The sequence below is a fragment of the Hetaerina americana genome, unplaced genomic scaffold (genome assembly GCF_022747635.1).
Source record: "Hetaerina americana unplaced genomic scaffold, ioHetAmer1.1.p SCAF_31, whole genome shotgun sequence".
NCBI lineage: Eukaryota > Metazoa > Arthropoda > Insecta > Odonata > Calopterygidae > Hetaerina > Hetaerina americana.
Window position 1 is genome coordinate 660,527 of NW_027286886.1, and position 25,334 is coordinate 685,860.

The 25,334-nt window shown below is 40.4% G+C and overlaps 1 protein-coding gene across 1 annotated transcript in view; it reads right to left on the bottom strand.

Moving 5' to 3' along the window:
* Window positions 1-2,002: 2,002 nt before the first annotated feature.
* Window positions 2,003-25,334, bottom strand: part of LOC139691241 (serine/threonine-protein kinase pim-3-like) — a 45,847-nt gene continuing 22,515 nt past the window's right edge. Inside the window, exon 3 of the mRNA XM_071588985.1 lies at window positions 2,003-2,166. Within this exon, the coding sequence (XP_071445086.1) occupies window positions 2,003-2,166 (164 nt within the window). The remainder of the gene's footprint in view (window positions 2,167-25,334) is intronic.

Here is a 25,334-nt window from a genome sequence, read left to right on the forward strand (position 1 = left end):
AAACGACCAATAAATGAAGGAGTGCGAATAATTTGCGAGACCTCGGTGGTGAAACATGCGGATCTGAATTTATTTAATAATTTCAATCTTGCATTGAATCGTCTCTCTTCTAATGATTCCTACCCCAAATCCATAAGCATTTCGGTGATGCTTTGCGTTTTATCGTAAGAATTTTTAACAAAACGGGCATCCCGGCGTTGAACCTTATCTATTTCCGGAATGAGCCTTTTTCACTCGGATCCCACACGCTGCATGCGTATTCTAAATGAGGCCTTACAAGAGCGTGGTAACAACGTTCCTTGACCTTCGAGTCACTTTTGCCGACAATGCGTCTAATGAATCCCAATTTTTTATATGCTTGACCGCAGGCTTTACGTATGTGAGTCCCCCAAGTTAGGTCTTTTGTGAATGTAACACCTAGGTATTTTACCGTATCAACTACTGCTAGGTCACCTCCAGCTAATTTGTAAGCAAATCCCGTTGATCTTTTAAAGAAATTTACCACCGAGCATTTATTATAATTTAGAGTCAATCCCCAGTTAGAACACCATTTAGTAATGCAATCTAAATCCTGCTCTAGAATAAAACGATCTTCATCCCCAGATATCTCCCGATAGATCACCGTGTCATCCGCGAACATCCTAATTTTACTTTTCACTTCGCGGTTCAAATGGATAACAAAAATCAAAAAAAGCAACTGCCCGATTACACCTCCCTGTTGTACCCCCGAGGTCACTCGGACGCCGTAGCAACTAGCGCCATCAAGGACTACCCAGCTCTGAAAACAAGCCTTCAACCCAATTTATGCGCCCTTTGTTATACCTCCAAACTTCAATTTATAAATAAGTTTACCATGGGCAACCTTATCAAATGCCTTTTGAAAATCTAAAAAGATCGCATCCACTTACCTACCACTTTCATCCGATAAAAATAAGTCATTTGTGAATATATCTAATTTGGTCTCGCTTGGGCGGGTTTTCCTGAATCCGTGTTGACTGTCACTTAAAAAATTAGTTTTATCGAGGTATCTCATTATGGAACTGACAATTATGAGCATCAAGATTTTTCAACACATAGAAGTGATAGAAATGGGCCTGTAATTACTGGGTTCCTCCCTGTCACCACTTTAAAAAAAAGGCGTAATTTGTGCGGTTTACCAATTCTTAGGGACTTTGCACTCTGTGAGGGATTTGTTTAATATAAATTCAAGGTACGGGGCAATGTTAGGAGCTAAATGTTTTCTCATCCTAGCTGGTATATTTTCGGAACGCGGGGATTTGTTGGGTTTAATCTCATTAAGCAATTTGAGAATGCCTTGTGGGTCGGCTGCTATTTTTTCCATGGGTTGAGTATGCATTGTTTCTCGGAGATATGCGGTGGCAACTTCGATCGTGAAAACGCTTTGGAAGAATGAATCTAGGATGTTAGCTTTACCCTCACTGTCTGTATGAATTATATTGTTACAATCCCTTAAGCAAGCCACGGTTTGTTTACTCCCATTTACTTCCCTAACATATGACCAGAAAGCTTTAGGGTCAGTGTCCAAGTACTCGCAGAGTACTTCACGTTTAAAGTCTAGTAATGCGCTACGTAATTGTTTTTTGGTTTCAATTTTAGAGGATATATACTTGTCCCATAATTATTTATTCTCAGGGGAAATGAACTATGAACTCTATTTGATGTAATAGGCATTGCACCTGTGGTTGATCTATCATCTGTACCAAACGAGCAAGGTAGTCTAAAACAATGCGGACTCTTCCCAATGCAGACTCTTCAATAGGCTGCAGCGGCGGCCTGACCGACATGGACAGTGCAAGATCATTTCTCGATTTGACCGTTACGGAAATCATTGCTCGCAAGAAATTAAGGCTTAATCAACATCAAAGTAGCAACAAATCAATTCACAGGCAAAAAAAAATTACCGCGCCATCGGCAGAAAAGCGGGTCTCCTCTTTCCCCATTCAATCCCCCCTTTCCCGTGCAATAGAATTTCACCCGGCCTTCACCTGTCCTTGGATTTTTCATATTCAGAGCGGTCGTGCCCTCGCCTCAATCGGCCGCCGACGGCCGTGTCATCGTCCTCGGCATCCGAGCCTTCTGACTCTCCCACAGCACCTCCCGTCTCAATCTGCCTCCCACTCGGTCCACCATCCCCCTCCCTTTTCCCTGAGAAGAGGAATGCGAAGAGATCAGTCACGAATCTATTCTCCCACTTTTGTATATCACTCGAGGGGAGAGCTAGCCGACCGATCCCATCCCCCTCCAATCCCCCACCCTAGGTCCTCCCCGTCATTCTCTCGTTTTTGGAGGAACTCCAAGTAACTTCGCTTCGCGTGCGAAGTGCGAGGTCGACGGGGCACACGGAGATGGTAAGACAGGCACGATGGCTCCGGCTACGGAGGGGGGGGGGGGGCGTGCCGGCGTTGCGGGGTTGGGGGCGCGAGCGGGCGGTGACCGGATGGAAGAGTGGTCGGGGGGTCGGGAAAAGTCCCTCTCCTTGCCCGGAGGAAGTGGCCGCCGGTGAGGAATGTGGCCACCCCTTTTGCATTTCCTGCTCCGAGGGGCGCATCCCGAGGCTCGGAAGGGAGACACGACACGAGGTCGGCGGGGAAGGAGGGCGACGAGTCCCTACTAAACCCTGGATTCCTTTTCACTCGCATGCTTCGCCGTTCTTATCTGTTGCACCTCTGCGTCCGTCGGCGACTACATCCGTCCCACCTGCCGCCACGTGTCTTCCCTTTTCCCGTCAAAATCCCACCTTGCTTAGAGGCGGCCATTGGTGAGTGTTACTCCCAGCGCGTCACCTCTTCTCGCAGCTTCAGAACTTCGTCGAGTAGCAGCCCCCTTCCCAGCTAGACGGCAGCGTAAACCTTCTTGAGCTGTGGCTAGACCTGGGGAACTCCTGAGCTACCCACGTGGTCGGATGTGATCTTCCCTGCAAAGCGAAAGAATACGCCCGGGAACTACTTGCGAGGAGAGACTTGCGCCCACTTCGAAATAGTTTCAAATCGCAGCACCCCTTCCGAGGAATAATTTCTCCTTCATTCACAGCTGTAGGCCACGGGCAGAGGGGAAAATTTTCGACGAATCAGTCTCCACATTACCGGTTCTGAGAAAATATTAAAGGAATTAGGAACCAAAGAGAGTCGTTGAACTAGTTGATACGGTAAAATACTTAGGTGTTAAAATCACTAAAAACTTATCATGGGGCACCTATACACGTAAAATCTACCGGCGAACACAAAAAATTGGCATTTATTAACGCTTTTTGGCGGAAGTGACTATAAGGTCTCACGGTTTCACAATTTACAGAAGGGACGGACCGAATCTACATCTACTTAATACCCCGCTAGCCGCCGCAAGGGCGTGTGGCGGGGGGTGTTAGGACACCACCCGTAACTTAGAAAAGAAAAAAACAACTGCATGAAAAAACCACAAATTCATACATCCACAATAAACATGCCATTTAAGTTGCCACCAATTATGTTGATGCTGTTATTATTTTTAAGTGTAAAATTTGATCATTGAGGGTATGAAGTGTTTTCATATCTCTGTCTGGAGGTCTGTAAACAGAGCCTAAATTTATGTTGGGTTGATTGGTTCGTAGTAATGTGCACCAAACACTTTCTATGTTATTATTTTCAAATGAAACTTGCCTGCTTTCAAAATGACTTTTAACTGCCACGAAAACCCCTCCTCCGGGTCTTGTATCTCTATCGTGTCGGTAAACTTTGAAATCTATTGGGAAAATTCCTTGGACGTTTATGTCATTGCACAGCCAGCTCTCTGTGCCTAATACTATATCAGCGGAATGAGTTTCGATTATGTTTTCGAGATCCGCTGATTTGTTTTTGAGGCTTCTGCAATTTATAACAAGTACAGTTAAATTATTTTTATTTTAAATAACGTCCTTTTTTGTGACTGACTGTAATTTAGGGCGCCTTTGTGGGGAAGTGCGTGTTACATGTCTTTCTAAATCAATGCCAGTGTTGTCGGTGACTTTTATATTTTTATTAATCATATTATACGCGCTAGCCCCAGATGTTACCGACCCACTAAATAACCTGCCCTCTATCCTAAAAAAGGCTTACAGTGGTCGAGTATTCTATCCGCTACCTTACTCGCCGCTTCCGCCGTGTAATGGACCCCAGATCGATTAAGGGGAGTCCTGCATGATCGGAGGATTGGCCTCAGGTCGACGAAGGAGGCTCCTATATCCGAGCAGAATCTCCAAAGTCTCTGGTTTATGCCTTCCACTCGGCTCCAAACCAAAGACCCGCGATCCTCCCTCGGAACAATGCTGCAGACCGTTAGTCCCAACCGAACACCCTCGACGTCCTGGACGCGCTTCACCTCGGATGGCGCATTAAGTAGATGTAGATGTAGAAGAGTGTGTGGGGGATATCAGGACACCACCTGTGAAAGAGAAGTAAACCACATGCAAATTTTACACATATCACTATCCGGTTGCAAAACCAAATCTTTTCCTCTCTGTTCAAATCATATTTTGTTCATGCACTCGGCAAGCGTTAATTACATAAAAGAAAATGCTTGCATGTAAAAATGTCTAATAACTGGATATGTACATTCAAATCATGCTGATGAATTATTAAAAATATGGGTCTATTTAATAAAAAGAATAAAATACAGGAAGAAACATACAAGATATCGAAAAAATATATTTCTCCCACGCGATTGCTGTCGTGTCTTTTATGATCTTTTTTGTTTCGAGGAAAAAAGGACACGAACGAAACAGAACTGTTTCCTCGCCGTGGAAAGCCCCCGATCTTAGTTTCCGCGGCCTCGCCAATCGTTTACCCGACTTAATCGTCTCACCCTCTGGCCCGGCGGGGCCCGACGCCCCCGGAGTCGACGGCCAGCCGCTGGATAGGAGCTGGAGCTCCAGAAACGGCGGCCGCCCAGTCGCTGTGCATTCTTCGCTCCCCTTCCTATATCTCGTTCCCACTTGCACATGCTATTATTGGACCCGCCTTTTCTGCGCTCGCACCTAACACGGCTCAAGCCTTTCAAAGTTCCCCAGCGGTCCTTTAGCCTTGTTGCGCTTTGACCTCTTCCCCCGCCACCAAGTCGTAAGGTTTCCAACCTTTCAACATTTCAATATGCTTTTTGGATCAAACTATCCCTCGGCAGGGTTCAACTCTAAATAAACAAGGGAAACCTCTGGAATGTCCGCATTGGTAAGTGAAAGTGCACAGTCCAAACTGCATGGCGCAAGTTTTAATTTTTGATTGTGTTACTTACGTTTCCGTTGAGGACGAAAACATTCGTGCCGATCGCGAAGATTGCCAAAGTTAAAGAAGCTAGTTGGTCCCCCTGCAGCTTGGGACATGCATGCCGAATGCGAGCGCATCTGCTCAGTGCTCTTAACATTGATAAAAAATTTTAATGGTTCATTTTAATGAAACAATTAAAAGACAAGTCTATACTATTTGAAAGTAAGAATGCAAATGCATCAACATCAGCATAATACCCCGCAAGCCGCCGCAAGGGCGTGTGGCGGGGGGTGTCAGGACACCACCAGTAATTAAGAAAGAAAAAAACCGCATGCAATTGCCACAAATTCGTACGATCCACAAACAAAAAATGGTATACATTCATTCAAGAATACCCCACACACATGCAAACACTCAAACCACTAACTAACATACACATGCACCTACAAATACACCTAATATCCTTGCAATGTTTAATTTTGTTCCGACTTGTCAATATTTTTAATATTTCCAAGTGACATCGGTTTCTTACTATTATGACATCTGATTGTTCGGGGAAATAAAGAGTACTTGTATCTATTTGTTCTGGAATATATCTTTCTTATTTTATCTTTGAGAACTGAACTGCGTAAGTAGTGTCGGGCCATTATAATTCCTTTAGTGTCATTTTTGAACTCGTTTGTTCTGAACCTTTCTCAAAGTCTTAGCCTCACTTGTTCTCTTCGTACTTCAAGTGGCTCCCAGGCTAAATCCCCTAAGAGACCTGTGACCTGTCACACTTGTGCTCTTATCATTAAATGTTTAACGAATCAGGCGGATATTATATTATATATATATATATACATACACATATATATATTTATATATTAGGTAATCTAACCTAATTAGGGGAGGACCCCTAAGGCGGCTTACCAGGCAGGGTTCGAGAGCTGGAAGAAACGTTGGCAACGGTGTGTCGTCAGCCAAGGCATGTACTTTGAGAGTGACAAGTTCGATTTAGCTGGATCCGTCGAAATTAAGATGTTATAAAATCAGTCCTCTCTTTTTTTTTACCACACCTTGTATACCGTACTATGAATCGCTGTGATTATCTTATCTATTTAATGAATATTTTCCACCGAGTATCGTTGAAAATAGCGTCATACAATAATAAAACCTCATAAAAAACACATACCGTTGTGGAATATCTGTTTATTGCGTGACGTCTTATATCGCTAGCGTTAAAACATTTCGTCATATGTTCGTTTTTTCGTGGAATTAACGCACCAGTGAAATATGATACACAATCTAAGTTTACGAACAATTTCAACGTAGAGGCTAGTGTCACATGGCAGGAAGTCACTCCTTCAGTTATACATAGGGTATTATTCAATATTTCCCGAAGTCCTTTTATCAGCAGCTGACTTTCCCGAATGAAAGAGATGGGCGAGGGTTTGCGCTCTTTGTTCATTGCAAGAGTGACACAAACACGTTTACTTCTAAGAAAGATACTTAAGCTTTGAACGCCACAGAAATAGACTATCTTACTAAGTCTTATTACAGCATTAATATTGACGTGAGAAATTGGCAAGATAATGATCAGAAGTTTCTCAAAAGTGAGGCCGCGATCAATAGATTTTAAATAAAAATTAAGATTAACTCACCCAAAATGTGAATCTCAAAGAAAGTGAAGTCAAAGCTACCTGGAGATGGAAACCATTGGATGAAAACAAAACCGTGTCATTTGTAAATTAATGGGTTTCGAAATAAAAATATCCTTCCTCTAATGATTGCTTTGTAATCACTTCTGCCAATAAAATCCGTAGCTAAAATTTTTTAACTATCTCCATTTAGCTCAGAACACGCCACGGGGGTGTGTGACAGGGAAAATTGTGTCATCAGCTATCAAAACCATCTCATGCTTCATTTTGAGAAATTTGTATATTGGCGCGGTGGTCAAAGATTTTCCAACCGTGAAGAAGTGATGTCGGATTTAATGGCTATTTTGAGGAACTAAACAGTTATTATTTTAAAATTAGCATCGAACTTATTGAACATTTCCAGCAAAATATATAGAGCTGAAATTAAATTGACTGATTGAAAGAAATAACAGAGATCCTCACTACACCACAGCTCAGAGCTGACTGCCTTTTTCAGCGTCGTTTGCCAACATACCCCCCTCCAATCGCAGCCCGTCAGAGTGGTGCTGGGCGCGCCTGGAGCGGCGCGCCCAGCCCAGGAGTCAGTACACTTATTTTCCGGACGAACCCTGTATATATATATATCCCTCCCTGGACTACAACCTTGACGTGGCGGAAGGGCTTGTGCGTTCCGATGACCCCTACAGCTGTGCTGGCGGTAGTAATAATAATTGCTTCCATGTCACCCATACCAGATAAATCGAAGGTTAGGATCCAGACGAAAGGTAGTCCACGCAGCGTCTGTTCCTCAGTGAGGCGGCTGCAATTGCGTCTGACCCCAGTGGGGCGACCAGTAAGTGATGGTGTCACGTTAAAAACACTATTGAGGAAGGCAACGGGAAACCACCTCAATTATCTTTCCCAATATTTAAATGATGGACAATACAGAGATTTTGAGTCCTAACAACTACGGGGCTCGCCCCAATCGGCCTTGTGTCGTGCCCGGCAGCGAGAGAGTCAAGGCCCCCGCGGTCCACATCCCACGAAATCCTTGCAGGGGAAAACCCGCAGCAGCAGGACAGAACACGCAGAAGAAGTAGACCACAATAGTTAGAATAGGAACGTGGAATGTTAGGATAATGATAAGGACAGGGAAACTAGAGAATATTAAGCGAGAGATGGAGAAGGGAAGTATAGATATTTTAGGTCTATGCGAGGTGAGATGGAAGGATAGCGGGGATTATTGGAGTGATTAGTATAGAATGATATACAGCGGGGGGCCCGAGAGGCAAAGAGGGGCTTCCATAGTATAAAATGAACAGGAAGGAAGAAGCGCAGTCGACATAAAGCAGGTAACAAATAGATTATTACTAGTAAAGATAAAAGCAGAACCGACGAACTTGGTTATTATCCAGGTATACATTCCACCGAGCAACCATAAAAAAGAAGAGGTCGATAGGATATACGATCAGTTAGAGGACATAATCGCGTGTGTTCCTGCAGGGAAACATTTGATAGTGATGGGGATTGGAATGCGACGGTAGGTGAAGGAAGAAATGGTTATGAGGTGGGGGACTGCGGTTTAGGCACGAGGAATGACCGTGGAGGGAAAGCAGTTGAGTTCTGCAGGAGACGGGGGCTAGGCATCACCAACACTTGGTTTAGACACCACAAAAAACACAGGTATACATGGAAAATGCCTGGTGACTCAGAGAGGTATCAGCCTGATTATATTTTGGTTAGACACAGATTTAGGAACAGTGTGATAAATTCGCACAGCTTCCCGGGAGCGGATGCGGACTCTGACCTCAATTTAGTTGTTATGAAATGTAGCGTCCGTTCCAAAAAGATAAGGCAGGGGCGGCGAGTTAGAAAATGGAATGTAGAAGCATTAAATGGTTTGAAAAGGAAGATATACCAACAGGCGGTAGAGGAAATCATGGAGGATGCTAAAGAGCTAAGTACTATCGAAGAAAAATGGGAAAGGTTCAAGAAAGGGTTATCGAAAGCCTCACAAGACACTATTGGAGCCGTTAACGCTAAAAGGACCAGGAAACCATGGATCACGGATGAGATGATTACAAAAACGGATGAGCGGAGAATATGGAAGAATGTAAATACAAAGATAGGCAAAATGAAGTACAAAGAGTTAAACAATAAATTGAGACGGGTAACAAATAAAGCAAAAGAAGCATGGTGGAAAACGCAGATCGAGGATATGGCAAGGGGTCAGAGGAACGGTGAAATTGGTGCGCTGTACTGCAAAGTTAAATCTTTATCGGGAAGTAAGAAAGGGAGATCTATAGTATGTTAACAGTTAGAGATAAGGCGGGTAAGATAATAGTTGACACAGGAAAGATCCAAGAGAGATGGAAGGAGTATATAGAAGAACTGTATAGTAAAGAACTTCGACCAAAAAGTTAGACATTGAAAAAGAATATGACGTAGAGGAAGATAATTTAGGTCCAGGCATACTCGACGATGAGCTAGAAAGGGCATTAAGGGAGATGAAAGCAAATAAGGCCGCGGGGATGTATAACATTCCCGCGGAACTACTGAAATGTTTAGGCAAATGTGGGAGGAAGAGAAGGAAAAGGATACAGACTGATTCGTAGTATCTATGAGGAAGTAATCTGACCGGAAGGCTTTGCGGGATCAGTTTAAGTTCCTTTTCCGAAAAAGGTAAAAGCTAGGTCATTTGAGGACTACAGGACAATAAGTTTGTTATCCCACGCAGCTAACGTTGTTCTCAGGATCATAAACAAAAGGATAGAAAGTAGGGCAAATGATTACTTAGGGGATGACCAGTTTGGGTTTAGGAAGGGGAGGGGTACGCGTGATGCCATTGCAGTAATGAGATTATTAATCGAGAGGAATATAGAACACAACCAGGAGGTATTTGCCTGTTTCGTAGATTTCGAAAAAGCTTTTGATAGAGTAAACTGGGAAAAACTAATGAGTATATTGCAGAAAATAGGAATAGATTGGAGGGAAAGGAGGGCCTGTATATATCTCAGACTGCAAAGGTGCGAGCGGGGAACGGGGAGTCCGGATGGGCAGTGTTAGGAAGAGGTGTAAGGCAGGGTTGCCCATTATCACCGTTAATGTTCAACCTGTATGCAGAGGAAATGATTAGAGACGCATGGGAAGAACTGGAGGTAGGAATGAAATTGGGTGGGGAATTTGTAAAATCAGTTAGGTTCGCTGATGATTAAGCGGTAGTTTGTCAGTCAGCCAAGGGGTTGCAAGCATTGCTGAGTGAATTGGAAATTCAGTGCGACAGGTATGGGATGAGAATCAATATTAACCAAACAAAGGTTTTGCGATGTTCTAGAAAGAAAAAGGCTAAGCTAAACATTAAAATACGAGGGCAAAAACTAGAGCAGGTAGAAAAGTTTACGTATCTCGGTAGTGTTTTGGACCAACACGGTCAGAGTAGTAGGGACGTAAGGAGAAGAATTGCGCTAGGCAAAGAGGCTTTCACAAGGAGGAGGGAGTCGATGACAGGGACGTTGAGTAAGGATGATAAGAAAAGACTCGTAAAAACTTTGATATGGAGCGTAGGTATGTACGGCGTAGAAACGTGGTCATTGAAGCAGGAGGATAGACGTAGACTGTAGGCTTTTGAAATGTGGGTGTGGAGAAGAATGGAGAAGGTGAAATGGACAGAGAAGAAAACAAATGAGGAAGTACTTGGTATGGTGGGCGAGGACAGAGGTTTTTTGGGAGAAATCCTATGGAGGCAGAAAAAGTGGATGAAGGGGGTATTGACCGGCAGTGGGCTGTTGAATACTGTAATTGAGGGGAGAATGTTAGGCAAACGAGGAAAGGGAAGGAACAGGATAGGGATGTTGGGCGGGATGAAGGGAGAAAGAAAGTACTCAGAGATGAAGAGGAACCTGATATAGAGTATGATGCTGAATTTTGTGTTTTGTTAGGAGTCACAAAGTGTTTTATTTAGTAGCTGTGTTCATCCAAAAACCTACCTTAGCCGGTAGATTACCTTATAATAGCAATTTCTTTCCATCGCTGTTGTACGAGTACTTATAAGGTACACCTCGTATATGTAAACACTGATATAAATTTCTAAAATATAGAAACATAAAGAAAGGGCTCTCACAAATGAAGTTTTAACGTTTCGACGCCTTGGCCGACGTGATAAGAATTATAATCAAAATCAAAAAGGAAACCTTTGGCAACATTACTCAAAATGAAGCATGAGATGGTTTTGATAGCTGATGACACAATTTTCCCTGTCACACACCCCCGTGGCGTGTTCTGAGCTAAAGGGAGATAGTTAAAAAATTTTAGCTACGGATTTTATTGGCAGAAGTGATTACAAAGCAATCATTAGAGGAAGGATATTTTTATTTCGAAACCCATTAATTTACAAATGACACGGTTTTGTTTTCATCCAATGGTTTCCATCTCCAGGTAGCTTTGACTTCACTTTCTTTGAGATTCACATTTTGGGTGAGTTAATCTTAATTTTTATTTAAAATCTATTGATCGCGGCCTCACTTTTGAGAAACTTCTGATCATTATCTTGCCAATTTCTCACGTCAATATTAATGCTGTAATAAGACTTAGTAAGATAGTCTATTTCTGTGGCGTTCAAAGCTTAAGTATCTTTCTTAGAAGTAAACGTGTTTGTGTCACTCTTGCAATGAACAACGACCCACGTCACGTCACGGAACGCGATGCCGAAGTTTTTGGAGCAGCGTTATTCCATCAAATTTGCGGTAAAGCTTGGGAAATCGTCCACCGAAACTGTCGGTATGATTAACCAGGCTTACGGGGAGTCAGCCAAGTCCAGAAACATGATCTTTCGGTGGCACAAGATGTTCGTGGAGGGCAGAGAAGAGGTCGACGACGAGTCTTCGAGAGGTTACCGATGATGCCTTCGCGGGAGCGTTCCAGGAATGGGAACGCCGCTGGAACAAGTGTATCGACTCACAAGGGTCCTATTTTGAGGAATATTAGCTAAAGATATGTAAAAGTGTAATAAATTTTTTTTCCTGAGCTCAGTACACTTATTTTCCGGACGAACCCTGCATATATATATACAAATAAATATATATATAAATATAAATATATATATATATATATGTATATATATATATATATATATATATATATATATATATATATATATATATATATATATATATATATATATATATATATCGCGCTATTTTATGCCATACACTCATTAACTTTTCCTAATTCACTCTGTCAAACGCGTTTGCGAAATCTACGAAACAGGCAATTACATCCTATATATCCTACATACACGAAGCATGTTCATAAAGTAATGGTCGTTTGGTCACAGGAAAAAATATACTCATATGAAACACAATTTTTTGGCAGTTTTAATTAGCTACAAACGTACTTAATACGTCTCGACATAATCACCGTACCGCTGCACCAGCTCCTTTAACCCCTCTGCGTAGTAGCTCGCCACCTGAGAGTTGAACCAACACCGTTCTTGACTTCCTCTTCGGTTTCGAAACGTTGTCCACCGAGTCGTCCGAGTCCACCGAAAGTAGTCGCTAGATCCAAGTTCAGGACTGTACGGTGGGTGGTCAAAGAGTTCCCAACGAAAATCTTGAATTTTCCAATTGGTTTTGGCTGCAGTGTGAGGACGCACGCTATCGTGGAGGAGAATTACGCCAGATGACAGTTTCCCGCGTCATTTGTTTTGGAACGCAAGTCTCAGTTTGTTGAGAGTTTCACAGTACACATCAGCTGTAATTGTTTTCCCACGTTCCATAAACCAGAGAATCACTTTTCATAAGATAAAGGAAGGCGTTAATGAAGAGAGTGGCTACTTCTCCGTTCAGAATATTCTGTCGGAGGTCCTCGGTTACAACAAGGTGTCTCACCAAAGGAGTGTACGTATTTGCATGATGACAATGCACGTCCACATGTGTTACATCAAACGACCGCCCTACTCAATGAATTCGGCTGGGATATCATCGACCACTCTCCTTACAGCCTGGACGTGTCCCCCAGCGACTAGTATTTGTTTCCCGGTGTCAACAAACCTTGGAGAAGAGAAATTCAAGTCAGACGAGGTAGTGCAAGAAACAGTCGTCAGTTGGCCTTGTGACGCGGCGGGAGAAAGATACGGCGCTGGTATTAAAAATCTGGTTACAATGATGCAAAAAGTGATTGATCGTCAAGGCGACAATGTAGAAAAATTAAAAAATAATATTTTGAAAAAAATGCATTTATTTTTACACATAATTTAATTTCAGCTCTATATATTTTGCTGGAAATGTTCAATAAGTTCGATGCTAATTTTAAAATAATAACTGTTTAGTTCCTCAAAATAGCCATTAAATCCGACATCACTTCTTCACGGTTGGAAAATCTTTGACCACCGCGCCAATATACAAATTTCTCAAAATGAAGCATGAGATGGTTTTGATAGCTGATGACACAATTTTCCCTGTCACACACCCCCGTGGCGTGTTCTGAGCTAAATGGAGATAGTTAAAAAATTTTAGCTACGGATTTTATTGGCAGAAGTGATTACAAAGCAATCATTAGAGGAAGGATATTTTTATTTCGAAACCCATTAATTTACAAATGACACGGTTTTGTTTTCATCCAATGGTTTCCATCTCCAGGTAGCTTTGACTTCACTTTCTTTGAGATTCACATTTTGGGTGAGTTAATCTTAATTTTTATTTAAAATCTATTGATCGCGGCCTCACTTTTGAGAAACTTCTGATCATTATCTTGCCAATTTCTCACGTCAATATTAATGCTGTAATAAGACTTAGTAAGATAGTCTATTTCTGTGGCGTTCAAAGCTTAAGTATCTTTCTTAGAAGTAAACGTGTTTGTGTCACTCTTGCAATGAACAAAGAGCGCAAACCCTCGCCCATCTCTTTCATTCGGGAAAGTCAGCTGCTGATAAAAGGACTTCGGGAAATATTGAATAATACCCTATGTATAACTGAAGGAGTGACTTCCTGCCATGTGACACTAGCCTCTACGTTGAAATTGTTCGTAAACTTAGATTGTGTATCATATTTCACTGGTGCGTTAATTCCACGAAAAAACGAACATATGACGAAATGTTTTAACGCTAGCGATATAAGACGTCACGCAATAAACAGATATTCCACAACGGTATGTGTTTTTTATGAGGTTTTATTATTGTATGACGCTATTTTCAACGATACTCGGTGGAAAATATTCATTAAATAGATAAGATAATCACAGCGATTCATAGTACGGTATACAAGGTGTGGTAAAAAAAAGAGAGGACTGATTTTATAACATCTTAATTTCGACGGATCCAGCTAAATCGAACTTGTCACTCTCAAAGTACTATATAGTACATGCCTTGGCTGACGACACACCGTTGCCAACGTTTCTTCCAGCTCTCGAACCCTGCCTGGTAAGCCGCCTTAGGGGTCTTCCTCAGGTTCCCCGTACAATTTGTTTGAACGTCCACGATAGAATCGAATCGGCGCCCTTTCAAGGTTGGTTTTAACTTTGGAAACAAAAAAGCCACCAACTCTCCAGACGTGGTCTTGAAAGTTTGTGGCTCAGGGTGGCTACGGTATCACGGAAGTTCCGGTTCTGGCGAAAAACTCTGTCACGATCAGCGCCGTGTGAGTCGGCGCGTTATCTGTCACGCGTGATCTATTAAAATGTCTGTCTAAATTGTCTGATAGGATCCAAGACTAATGTTTACTTCCTCGGTTATTTCCCAACAGTTAAACGGCGATTTTCCTGCACCAAATCGTTCACCAATTTGACATGGTTTGAGTCATGAAGTGGAAGGCCGCCCCGTTCGCGAATCTTCATCTGTCGAAGTTATGCCCGATTTAAAACGACTGTACCACTCAAAACACCGGCTTCGACTTATTGCTTCATTAACAAAGGCTTGCTGAATCATTTCCAATGTCTCCGTAGCACTTTTGCGATGTTTGAAACAAAATTTGACGCACACACGCTGTTCCTGTATCTCCTTCATAGCTGTCGTTGCACGCGGCGACGAACAGGTTAATACAAGTACCGCTATTATTCTATTGTTTCAGGCTTCACATCGTGGAAGTATTTAATATCCATACTAAAAAGAAAGACTCGTACTTTTCCACAGATTTTATTATACGGTACAACGCGTTTCACCGACTTGCGGCATCATCAGGTACAAATTTGTAAAACAGACAGAGCAAGAATATATACCCTCAGGACAGAGTGGGGGCGGGGAGGGTTGGAAGGATTTGAGAGGGTGGGGGCTCGCAGGTGCGTTGATGGATTGTTTTGACCATTTCCAGGCTAGTTTTTCTGAGAGGAGTGGGGAGGGGTATGGGAACGATTGCTCATTACAAAGTGTCGTGTTGGGGTTTACCAAGTGCCTTCTAATCTCTAATTGCTCGAGAGCGTCCATTTTTAATCCTTTTGGGAGTGTGTGTAATATCTCTGGGACAAAGTAACTGCTGTGGTCGAATTCTAGTAAATGCTTGGCGAAGAGAGAGTTGTTATTCTGATTTTTGTGACACCTAGCGTGTTCCTTGACTCGTAACTTGATATTCCTGCCGGTCTGACCGACATAAACGCTGTTGCAATCCTCCTATTTCAGTTTATAAATGCCTGATTTGAGAAGGCTATCCTGGGTGTCTTTTCCATTGGCTAGAAGTTTAGAGACCAACAATGGTTTCAACCCCAAACTAGTTGACACATTACTACGGAAAAAACAAAAAGCAATGGCCATAAAAAGCATTTTCGTATCACAGCCCGCAGTATCTAAAGATTTTAAGTGGTGCTCGATCCCATTTCTGGGAGATCTTTCATATAGGATTTCCAACTGCCTACCCACCTCACTCAAAGCAGCCTTCTACCCACCCATAACCCTCTCCATTTCCGAATATCCTGGAATATCCTGGTTATAGCTAGAAAGCCGCAGGCATTTATATATTCTTTCAATTTCCTACAGAATATTTTCAAACCACACACCTAACTATTTATACAGAAATTTCCTCCCTATCAGCTCCATCCACAGCAGGAATACTAGGGGCAATAATAAACTTGTCCCACACTATCGCACTGAAATCTATCGCAAATCTTTTCATGTTACAGCATGCCGTCTGTGGAACTCTTTCCCAGAAGACAAAAAACTCTTCATCAAAAACAACATTTAGGAGAGCACTTCACAATTTAATTGTCCTCAGGTACTTAACTTAACCAGTATGCCCTACCCCATTCCACTCAGCTGCTATACAGACCACTGTTTCTCCTTTTTTTGTTTTTTCATCTCATGCAGTAGGATTTTGCATCATTATTTTTAGTTAATATCACGCTTCTCATTACTCCGCATGTGTTGTCAACATATTTAATTTCTCCATTTCAATTTCAGTAACTTAATAATATGTACAGGGTTCGTCCGGAAAATAAGTGTACTGAGCTCAGGAAAAAAAATTTATTACACTTTTACATATCTTTAGCTAATATTCCTCAAAATAGGACCCTTGTGAGTCGATACACTTGTTCCAGCGGCGTTCCCATTCCTGGAACGCTCCCGCGAAGGCATCATCGGGAACCTCTCGAAGACTCGTCGTCGACCTCTTCTCTGCCCTCCACGAACATCTTATGCCACCGAAAGATCATGTTTCTGGACTTGGCTGACTCCCCGTAAGCCTGGTTAATCATACCGACAGTTTCGGTAGACGATTTCCCAAGCTTTACCGCAAATTTGATGGAATAACGCTGCTCCAAAAACTTCGGCATCGGGTTCCGTGACGTGGGTCAAGCGTGGAGGTTTGCGTTAACAGAGCTCCTCACCACACCACAGCTCAGAGACGACTGCCTTTTTCAGCGTCGGTTGCCAATATACCCCCCTCCAATCGCAGCCCGTCAGAGCGGTGCTGGGCGCGCCTGGAGCGGCGCGCCCAGCCCAGGAGTCAGTACACTTATTTTCCGGACGAACCCTGTTTACTATGTAAAAAGGATTGTATCTTTCCTCTAATTAATAGGGTTTTCGCAGGTTTTTCACAAGCCCCCTTCTCTTCGTGGGTGTTTTCCTGCGTGGGTTTTTATTAGGTGAGCAATACAACGCTCTCCCTAGCTTTTCACACAAACCTCATTCTTTGCTTAGACTTTCCATATTTTATTGTTCTCTATCTTCACTGTCATTTACTTTGAGTAGGTATAGGTTTATATGAGTAGGTATATAGGTTTATCCTCAATTTATATATGTATACATATGTATGCATGTATATGTGTGTATGTGTATATATATATATATATATATAAATATATATATATATATATATATATATAAATAAATATATATATATATATATATATATATATATATATATATATATATATATATATATAAAAACACAGATGTAGATTTTTAGAATATAGAGACACAAAGAAAAGACACTCACAATTTGTTATTTTACGTTTCGACAGCACGGCTGTCGTCTTCAGAATGGCAATGGCAATGTCGCCATTCTGAAGACGACAGCCGTGCTGTCGAAACGTAAAATAACAAATTGTGAGTGTCCTTTCTTTGTGTCTCTATATTCTAAAAATCTACATCTGTGTTTTTATATATTTGTGTGTCGCCGAAGAGCGTTCCATTTCGAAGATATTTTATATATATATATATATATATATATATATATATATATCTATATATATATATATATATATATACACACACATACACACATATACATACATACATGCATACATACATATACAAATATAAATATATAAATTATATACATATATAAATTAAAGATTAACCCATACATACTCAAAGTAAATGACAGTGAAGATAGAGAACAATAAAATAAGGAAAGTCTAAGCAAAGAATGAGGTTTGTGGGAAAAGATATATATATATATATATATATATATATATATATATATCTTTTCCCACAAATATATATATATATATATATATATATATATATATATATATATATATATATATATATATATATATATATATATATACACACACTCACACTTATTTTTCTTTTCGATGTGCAAATCTGTGCTAAATGAATATATGTCTGTCTATATAATACATATAGATATATGTGTATAATCTTATGTACACATATACACATATGTGTGCATAAGATTGTAACTATAAGTTTAATGCCTAATATAATATGTATACGACAATGGGTTAAATGGAAGAAGGGATCATTAGGTTTCAATTTCGCCCAAATAAAGATCTCTATCTATCTATCTACCTTTCGACAGCCTGTACCTTTCATTTTTTTTGTGTTCCTTTTTTATTATTGTCATATTATAGTTTGGGTTGACTTCAATGTTTCTTGAATACACAGGAAAAGATGCAGTAATACTGCTGCGAGAAACCGAAATTCATGCTAGGCTTCTTTTAGTAGGCTCACCGCCAAAACAATGAGCCACATAATAAGATCACAAAAGAAGGGCAAAAACCTTCTAGATCTTTGCTGAATAAACCGTCCCGAAATTGTCAAACATTCATATGCAACGGAAGGAAAAAGTGACAATCAAGCAATTGTAATTAAGTTCTATATCCCAGAGTCTGCTAGTTCTGGTATCTTTTTTCCCGAATTTTATATACATGATCCAAGCGACCAATGTATATTAGTGTACCAATAACTTGCGAGACCTCGGTGCTGAAACATGCGGATTTGAATTTAATTAGCAAGTTCAACCTAGCATTGAATCGTTTTTCTTCCAATCATTCCCACCCCAACTCCATAAGAATTGCGATTTTCGCTTAGTATTACTGTTTAACGAAACGGGCTGCCGGGCGTTCGACCCCCTAAGCTTCCCTAACTTCCTTAAATAAACGCAAAACCTCTCGTTTTAGTCGTCAGATATGTCGCAAGATGGCGCACTGTGTCTCGTTTTGATCCGTTGAGCGGTTTGCGCAGAATGAAATCTGTCCGGTTTTTTTTGATCACACCTTGTATGATTTCGTCAAAGTAACACGGAAGTGTTGAGTAAAAAACTTGGACAGCAATTATCGATATAAGTACATATAAAGAACCTTCATACGTCATTTCTTAATAGTAAATATTAAAATTAACTTCTTACGTCAACGACAACACTGGCATTGATTTTACATGTAACCCACGTAAAGTTAATAAAATTTGTCTCTAGACATATAAATACATAGTAATGCGAGTAAATGTAATACTTTTGTCTCTGTTAACCATGAATTGCCTCGACAGTTTTGTTAGCATACATGATACCGAAAAAAATAAAGTAATTGACCAAATTAAAATTATAACATTAAACTGCCGTAGCATTAGAAACAAAATATTGGGCATTACACATTTTTGTCAGTACAAACGCAGACATAGAAGTTGGAACGGAAAGTTGGCTCACCGGAGATATAGCAAACAATGAGGTTTTTCCGAGCGGTTTCACAATTTACAGAAGGGGCAGACCAAATAGATTGGGTGGGGGAGTATTCATTGCAGTAAAGTCACATCTTAGTAGCCGACGATACGAATGCGACGTAAATGACATAGAATGCGTGTGCTCCTTTTTTAAACCAGCAGATTTTAATACAGATGTTCTACACAAGCTTGACGAAAAATTTACACTCTCAGCAATAAACATAACAACAGTATTATCATAGTCGCTGGTGATAAAACTATACCGTCAATTGATTGAGTCCCGTACTACGCAGGAAAATATGCCGAAAACAGAGATTGAAGCCAAGAACTCCTTCATATATTCACAAAACACTCCTTAGAACAAATTGTTAAATCACCAAAACGGGGCCATAGCATGCTAGATATCTTTGCGACTTCTATGCCCGAAATCATTACTAACATTGAAATGATGGACAGAATCAGTGACCATAGGGCTACATTTGTAGAGTTATAAGGTAAGTTTGTGAAAATAAACAAAGATGGGCGTAAAATATACTCATACAACAAGACAAATTTCAACGGGCTACGAGAATATTTAAAAATTGAATTACCAGAATACAAGACATAAACACTGACAACGAATATAGAGAACACTTGGAAATATTTCTTAAATATTTTACGCGAAGGAATGAAGGCGTACATCCCATCCAAACTCATTACAAGCGACAGTAAGGAACCTCGATGGTACAACTGGGAAGTCAGATCGGCATTAAGAAGGCAAGAAAAGCTAAACTCATATTTCAAAAAGAGTTTAAAAAATGAAAAAGGCAAATATTTTTAACCATTTTTTCTATAACATCTAAACTTCGACATTGAAGGGGTTAACTGGAGACATTGCCCCGTTTTTAAAAATTGATTTTCTAAAATTGATAGAAGAAGGCTCAGTACCTCGCGGCTGGAAGCTAGCTTATATAACTCCCATCTATAAAGGCGACGGTAGGGATAAACCAAACAATTACCGACCCATTTCCTTAACATCGATCTCTTGTAAAATATTGTGACACATTGTTGTCACTAACATTATTAGACTTCTTGATAGTAGGAAAATACTAATCCACAACCAGCACGGATTTAGGAAAAGCAGATCTTGCGAAACACAACTTTGTCTCTTCATTCCCGATATACTTAGATCGGGAGAAAACAACGCAAGTCGATGGAGTATTCCTCGATTTCAAAAAAGCCTTCGACAAAATCCCACACTATAAACCGTTGCATATACTTAAATACTATGGAATCAATGAGAAAATTATTTATTGGATTAGAGACTTCCTGTCAAATCGCAAGCAAATAGTAGTCATAGATGGGTTGTGCTCAACGGATAGAGATGTAACTTCGGGCGTCCCCCAGGGAAGTTTAATAGGGCCTCTTCTGTTCTTAATATACATTAATGACTTAAGCACACACGTTGGTAGCAATCTGAGGTTATTTGCTGACGACACGGTGGTATACAGGGAAACAAGGTGCCAACTAGATCGCAAGCTACTCCCTAGAGAATTAGACAATATCTCGGAATGGTGCAATAAATGGGGATTAACACTTAATATAGATAAATGCGCAGTTTTGAAATTTTGGAACAAAGTAAGGAAAGAACAGGATATAAACTACGAAATAGGGGGTTCAGTACTGACTACGGCCAATCAAGTAAAATATTTGGGGGTTTTTCTAACACCACGCCTTTCATGGGGAGCACATATCAGGACAATATGCGGATCAGCTTTAAAGAAACTTGGCTTCATAAAACGGGTGGTGGGGAAATGTAATGAAAAAGTTAAAGAGAGGTGTTATTTTGCTCTAGTTAGACCTCATTTGGAATATGCCGCAAGTATTTGGGATCCGTGGGAGAAAATTTGGCAAAAAGAATTAAATAAAGTCCAGAGAAAATCGGCTAGATTCGTTAAAAATTGTTATGATAAGAACACAAGTGTGACAGGTCTCTTAGGGGATTTAGGCTGGGAACCACTTGAAGTGCGGAGAGAACAAGCGAGGCTTAGACTTTTAGAAAGGTTCAGAACAAACAAGTTTAACTATGAGACTGAATGAATTATAATGGCCCCACGCTGCTTAGGTAGATCAGGCCACAAAGATAAAATAAGGGAGATAGATTCCAGCACAGGTAGATACAAATACTCATTCTTTCTCGAAACAATCAGAAATCATAATAGTAAGAAACCGAAGTCACTTTAGAAATATTAAAAACAATGAATATTCAAGTCGGAAAAAATGAGACATTTTAAACATATTTGGTGTATTTGTTGGTGCTTGTGCATGTCGGTTGGTAGTTTGAGTGTTTGCATATGTGTGGGGTATTAGTGTTCTTCCATCAATGCACACCATGATTTGCTTGTGGATTGTATTCATTTGTGGCTTTTGCATGTGATTTTATTTCTTTCTTAATTACGGGTGGTTTTTTAATACCCCCCATCACACGCCCTTGCGGTGGGTATAAGTAGGTGTAGATGAAGTTTTTCCAAGTGGTTCAATAATTTGCATAAGAGACGGGGCTAATAAATAGGCTGGGGGAGTAATCATTGCTGCAAATGCACATCTCAGTAGCCAACAAAAGGAATGTAACGACAATGACATAGAAAGCGTTTTGTCCAACATAAAGGAGTACAGCGAAAGAGGCACATTCGTGTGCCCATTTTACAGACCCCATGATTCCGATACAATTATTCTAATCAAGCTCGAGGAATAACTATCCATTCTCAGCAACACAGATAGCAATTATATGATAACAATTGCTAGTGATCTCAATTCATAGACATTTAAATCTGCATTCCATCCTTCAAATCCACGCAAATGCGTGTGGCGATGGGTGTTAAGTCACCACCCATGAAATAAAATGAAACAATATGCAAAATCATCTCTTTATTCCAGCCTACACCTTAAGTGGCGTATTTATTGCTTTGCGGGTTATGAATTTGCATTTAGATTGTATGAATTCATTTTAGTTTATATGAATTTATTGTTTATTGTATGAATGTACATTATATCAATGTATATGTATATCCTTCAGCCATCCCATAAAGCGCTCGCACACCCTGGTACGCACATCTTTGGTGTTATTGTCTGTGATTTGGTGCATGGAAGAGGTGGATCGTGGAGAATTTATGTAGAATCAAAACGGTAAAGTGACCATTCCCATAATGTCCAGTTTAACACAGATAAAAATGCTACAATTTAAGCTTTAAATTGAGAAAGCATATCGATAAAACTTTCGTACCAATATTCAAATCGTTTGGGGATATTTCTCCGTGATTATAGGACAAACTTGATGAATGTGAAGAGAACGAATTATCTTCTTATTGCTGATATCCTGGCATTTTTTCTGCAGTGGGTTTATGCCATTATTTATTCACGTTTTACGGTATTGATCAACAATTTTAGTTAAAACCATTTAGCTAAAACAAAAAGAGATGTATTAGAGAAACAAACCAATTCTACAGTTAATATTTATTCACCGCGATGGTTTCGTCACTGTGTGGCATCATCACCTGGTGGCGACAAACGTGTACGTCAATTAACTGTGCACTCGCTGTGAATATCCTATCTATTTAATGAATATTTTCCACCGAGTATCGTTGAAAATAGCGTCATACAATAATAAAACCTCATAAAAAACACATACCGTTGTGGAATATCTGTTTATTGCGTGACGTCTTATATCGCTAGCGTTAAAACATTTCGTCATATGAAAAGTGAAGAGTCAGGCGTGATGTTGTGGAATCAAGACATAATAAAAACTTCGTTGCAATTTTCCACAGTTAAAACTTTATTGCCGACCATGGTTTCGATACACTGTATCATCATCAGGTCCACCACCTGATGATGATACAGTGTATCGAAACCATGGTCGGCAATAAAGTTTTAACTGTGGAAAATTGCAACGAAGTTTTTATTATTTCGTCATATGTTCGTTTTGTCTTGGAATTAACGCACCAGTGAAATATGATACACAATCTAAGTTTACGAACAATTTCAACGTAGAGGCTAGTGTCACATGGCAGGAAGTCACTCCTTCAGTTATACATAGGGTATTATTCAATATTTCCCGAAGTCCTTTTATCAGCAGCTGACTTTCCCGAATGAAAGAGATGGGCGAGGGTTTGCGCTCTTTGTTCATTGCAAGAGTGACACAAACACGTTTACTTCTAAGAAAGATACTTAAGCTTTGAACGCCACAGAAATAGACTATCTTACTAAGTCTTATTACAGCATTAATATTGACGTGAGAAATTGGCAAGATAATGATCAGAAGTTTCTCAAAAGTGAGGCCGCGATCAATAGATTTTAAATAAAAATTAAGATTAACTCACCCAAAATGTGAATCTCAAAGAAAGTGAAGTCAAAGCTACCTGGAGATGGAAACCATTGGATGAAAACAAAACCGTGTCATTTGTAAATTAATGGGTTTCGAAATAAAAATATCCTTCCTCTAATGATTGCTTTGTAATCACTTCTGCCAATAAAATCCGTAGCTAAAATTTTTTAACTATCTCCATTTAGCTCAGAACACGCCACGGGGGTGTGTGACAGGGAAAATTGTGTCATCAGCTATCAAAACCATCTCATGCTTCATTTTGAGAAATTTGTATATTGGCGCGGTGGTCAAAGATTTTCCAACCGTGAAGAAGTGATGTCGGATTTAATGGCTATTTTGAGGAACTAAACAGTTATTATTTTAAAATTAGCATCGAACTTATTGAACATTTCCAGCAAAATATATAGAGCTGAAATTAAATTATGTGTAAAAATAAATGCATTTTTTTCAAAATATTATTTTTTAATTTTTCTACATTGTCGCCTTGACGATCAATCACTTTTTGCATCATTGTAACCAGATTTTTAATACCAGCGCCGTATCTTTCTCCCGCCGCGTCACAAGGCCAACTGACGACTGTTTCTTGCACTACCTCGTCTGACTTGAATTTCTCTTCTCCAAGGTTTGTTGACACCGGGAAACAAATACTAGTCGCTGGGGGACACGTCCAGGCTGTAAGGAGAGTGGTCGATGATATCCCAGCCGAATTCATTGAGTAGGGCGGTCGTTTGATGTAACACATGTGGACGTGCATTGTCATCATGCAAATACGTACACTCCTTTGGTGAGACACCTTGTTGTAACCGAGGACCTCCGACAGAATATTCTGAACGGAGAAGTAGCCACTCTCTTCATTAACGCCTTCCTTTATCTTATGAAAAGTGATTCTCTGGTTTATGGAACGTGGGAAAACAATTACAGCTGATGTGTACTGTGAAACTCTCAACAAACTGAGACTTGCGTTCCAAAACAAATGACGCGGGAAACTGTCATCTGGCGTAATTCTCCTCCACGATAGCGTGCGTCCTCACACTGCAGCCAAAACCAATTGGAAAATTCAAGATTTTCGTTGGGAACTCTTTGACCACCCACCGTACAGTCCTGAACTTGGATCTAGCGACTACTTTCGGTGGACTCGGACGACTCGGTGGACAACGTTTCGAAACCGAAGAGGAAGTCAAGAACGGTGTTGGTTCAACTCTCAGGTGGCGAGCTACTACGCAGAGGGGTTAAAGGAGCTGGTGCAGCGGTACGGCGATTATGTCGAGACGTATTAAGTACGTTTGTAGCTAATTAAAACTGCCAAAAAATTGTGTTTCATATGAGTATATTTTTTCCTGTGACCAAACGACCATTACTTTATGAACATGCTTCGTGTATGTAGGATATATAGGATGTAATTGCCTGTTTCGTAGATTTCGCAAACGCGTTTGACAGAGTGAATTAGGAAAAGTTAATGAGTGTATGGCATAAAATAGCGCGATATATATATATATATATATATATATATATATATATATTTATATTTATATATATATTTATTTGTATATATATATGCAGGGTTCGTCCGGAAAATAAGTGTACTGAGCTCAGGAAAAAAAATTTATTACACTTTTACATATCTTTAGCTAATATTCCTCAAAATAGGACCCTTGTGAGTCGATACACTTGTTCCAGCGGCGTTCCCATTCCTGGAACGCTCCCGCGAAGGCATCATCGGTAACCTCTCGAAGACTCGT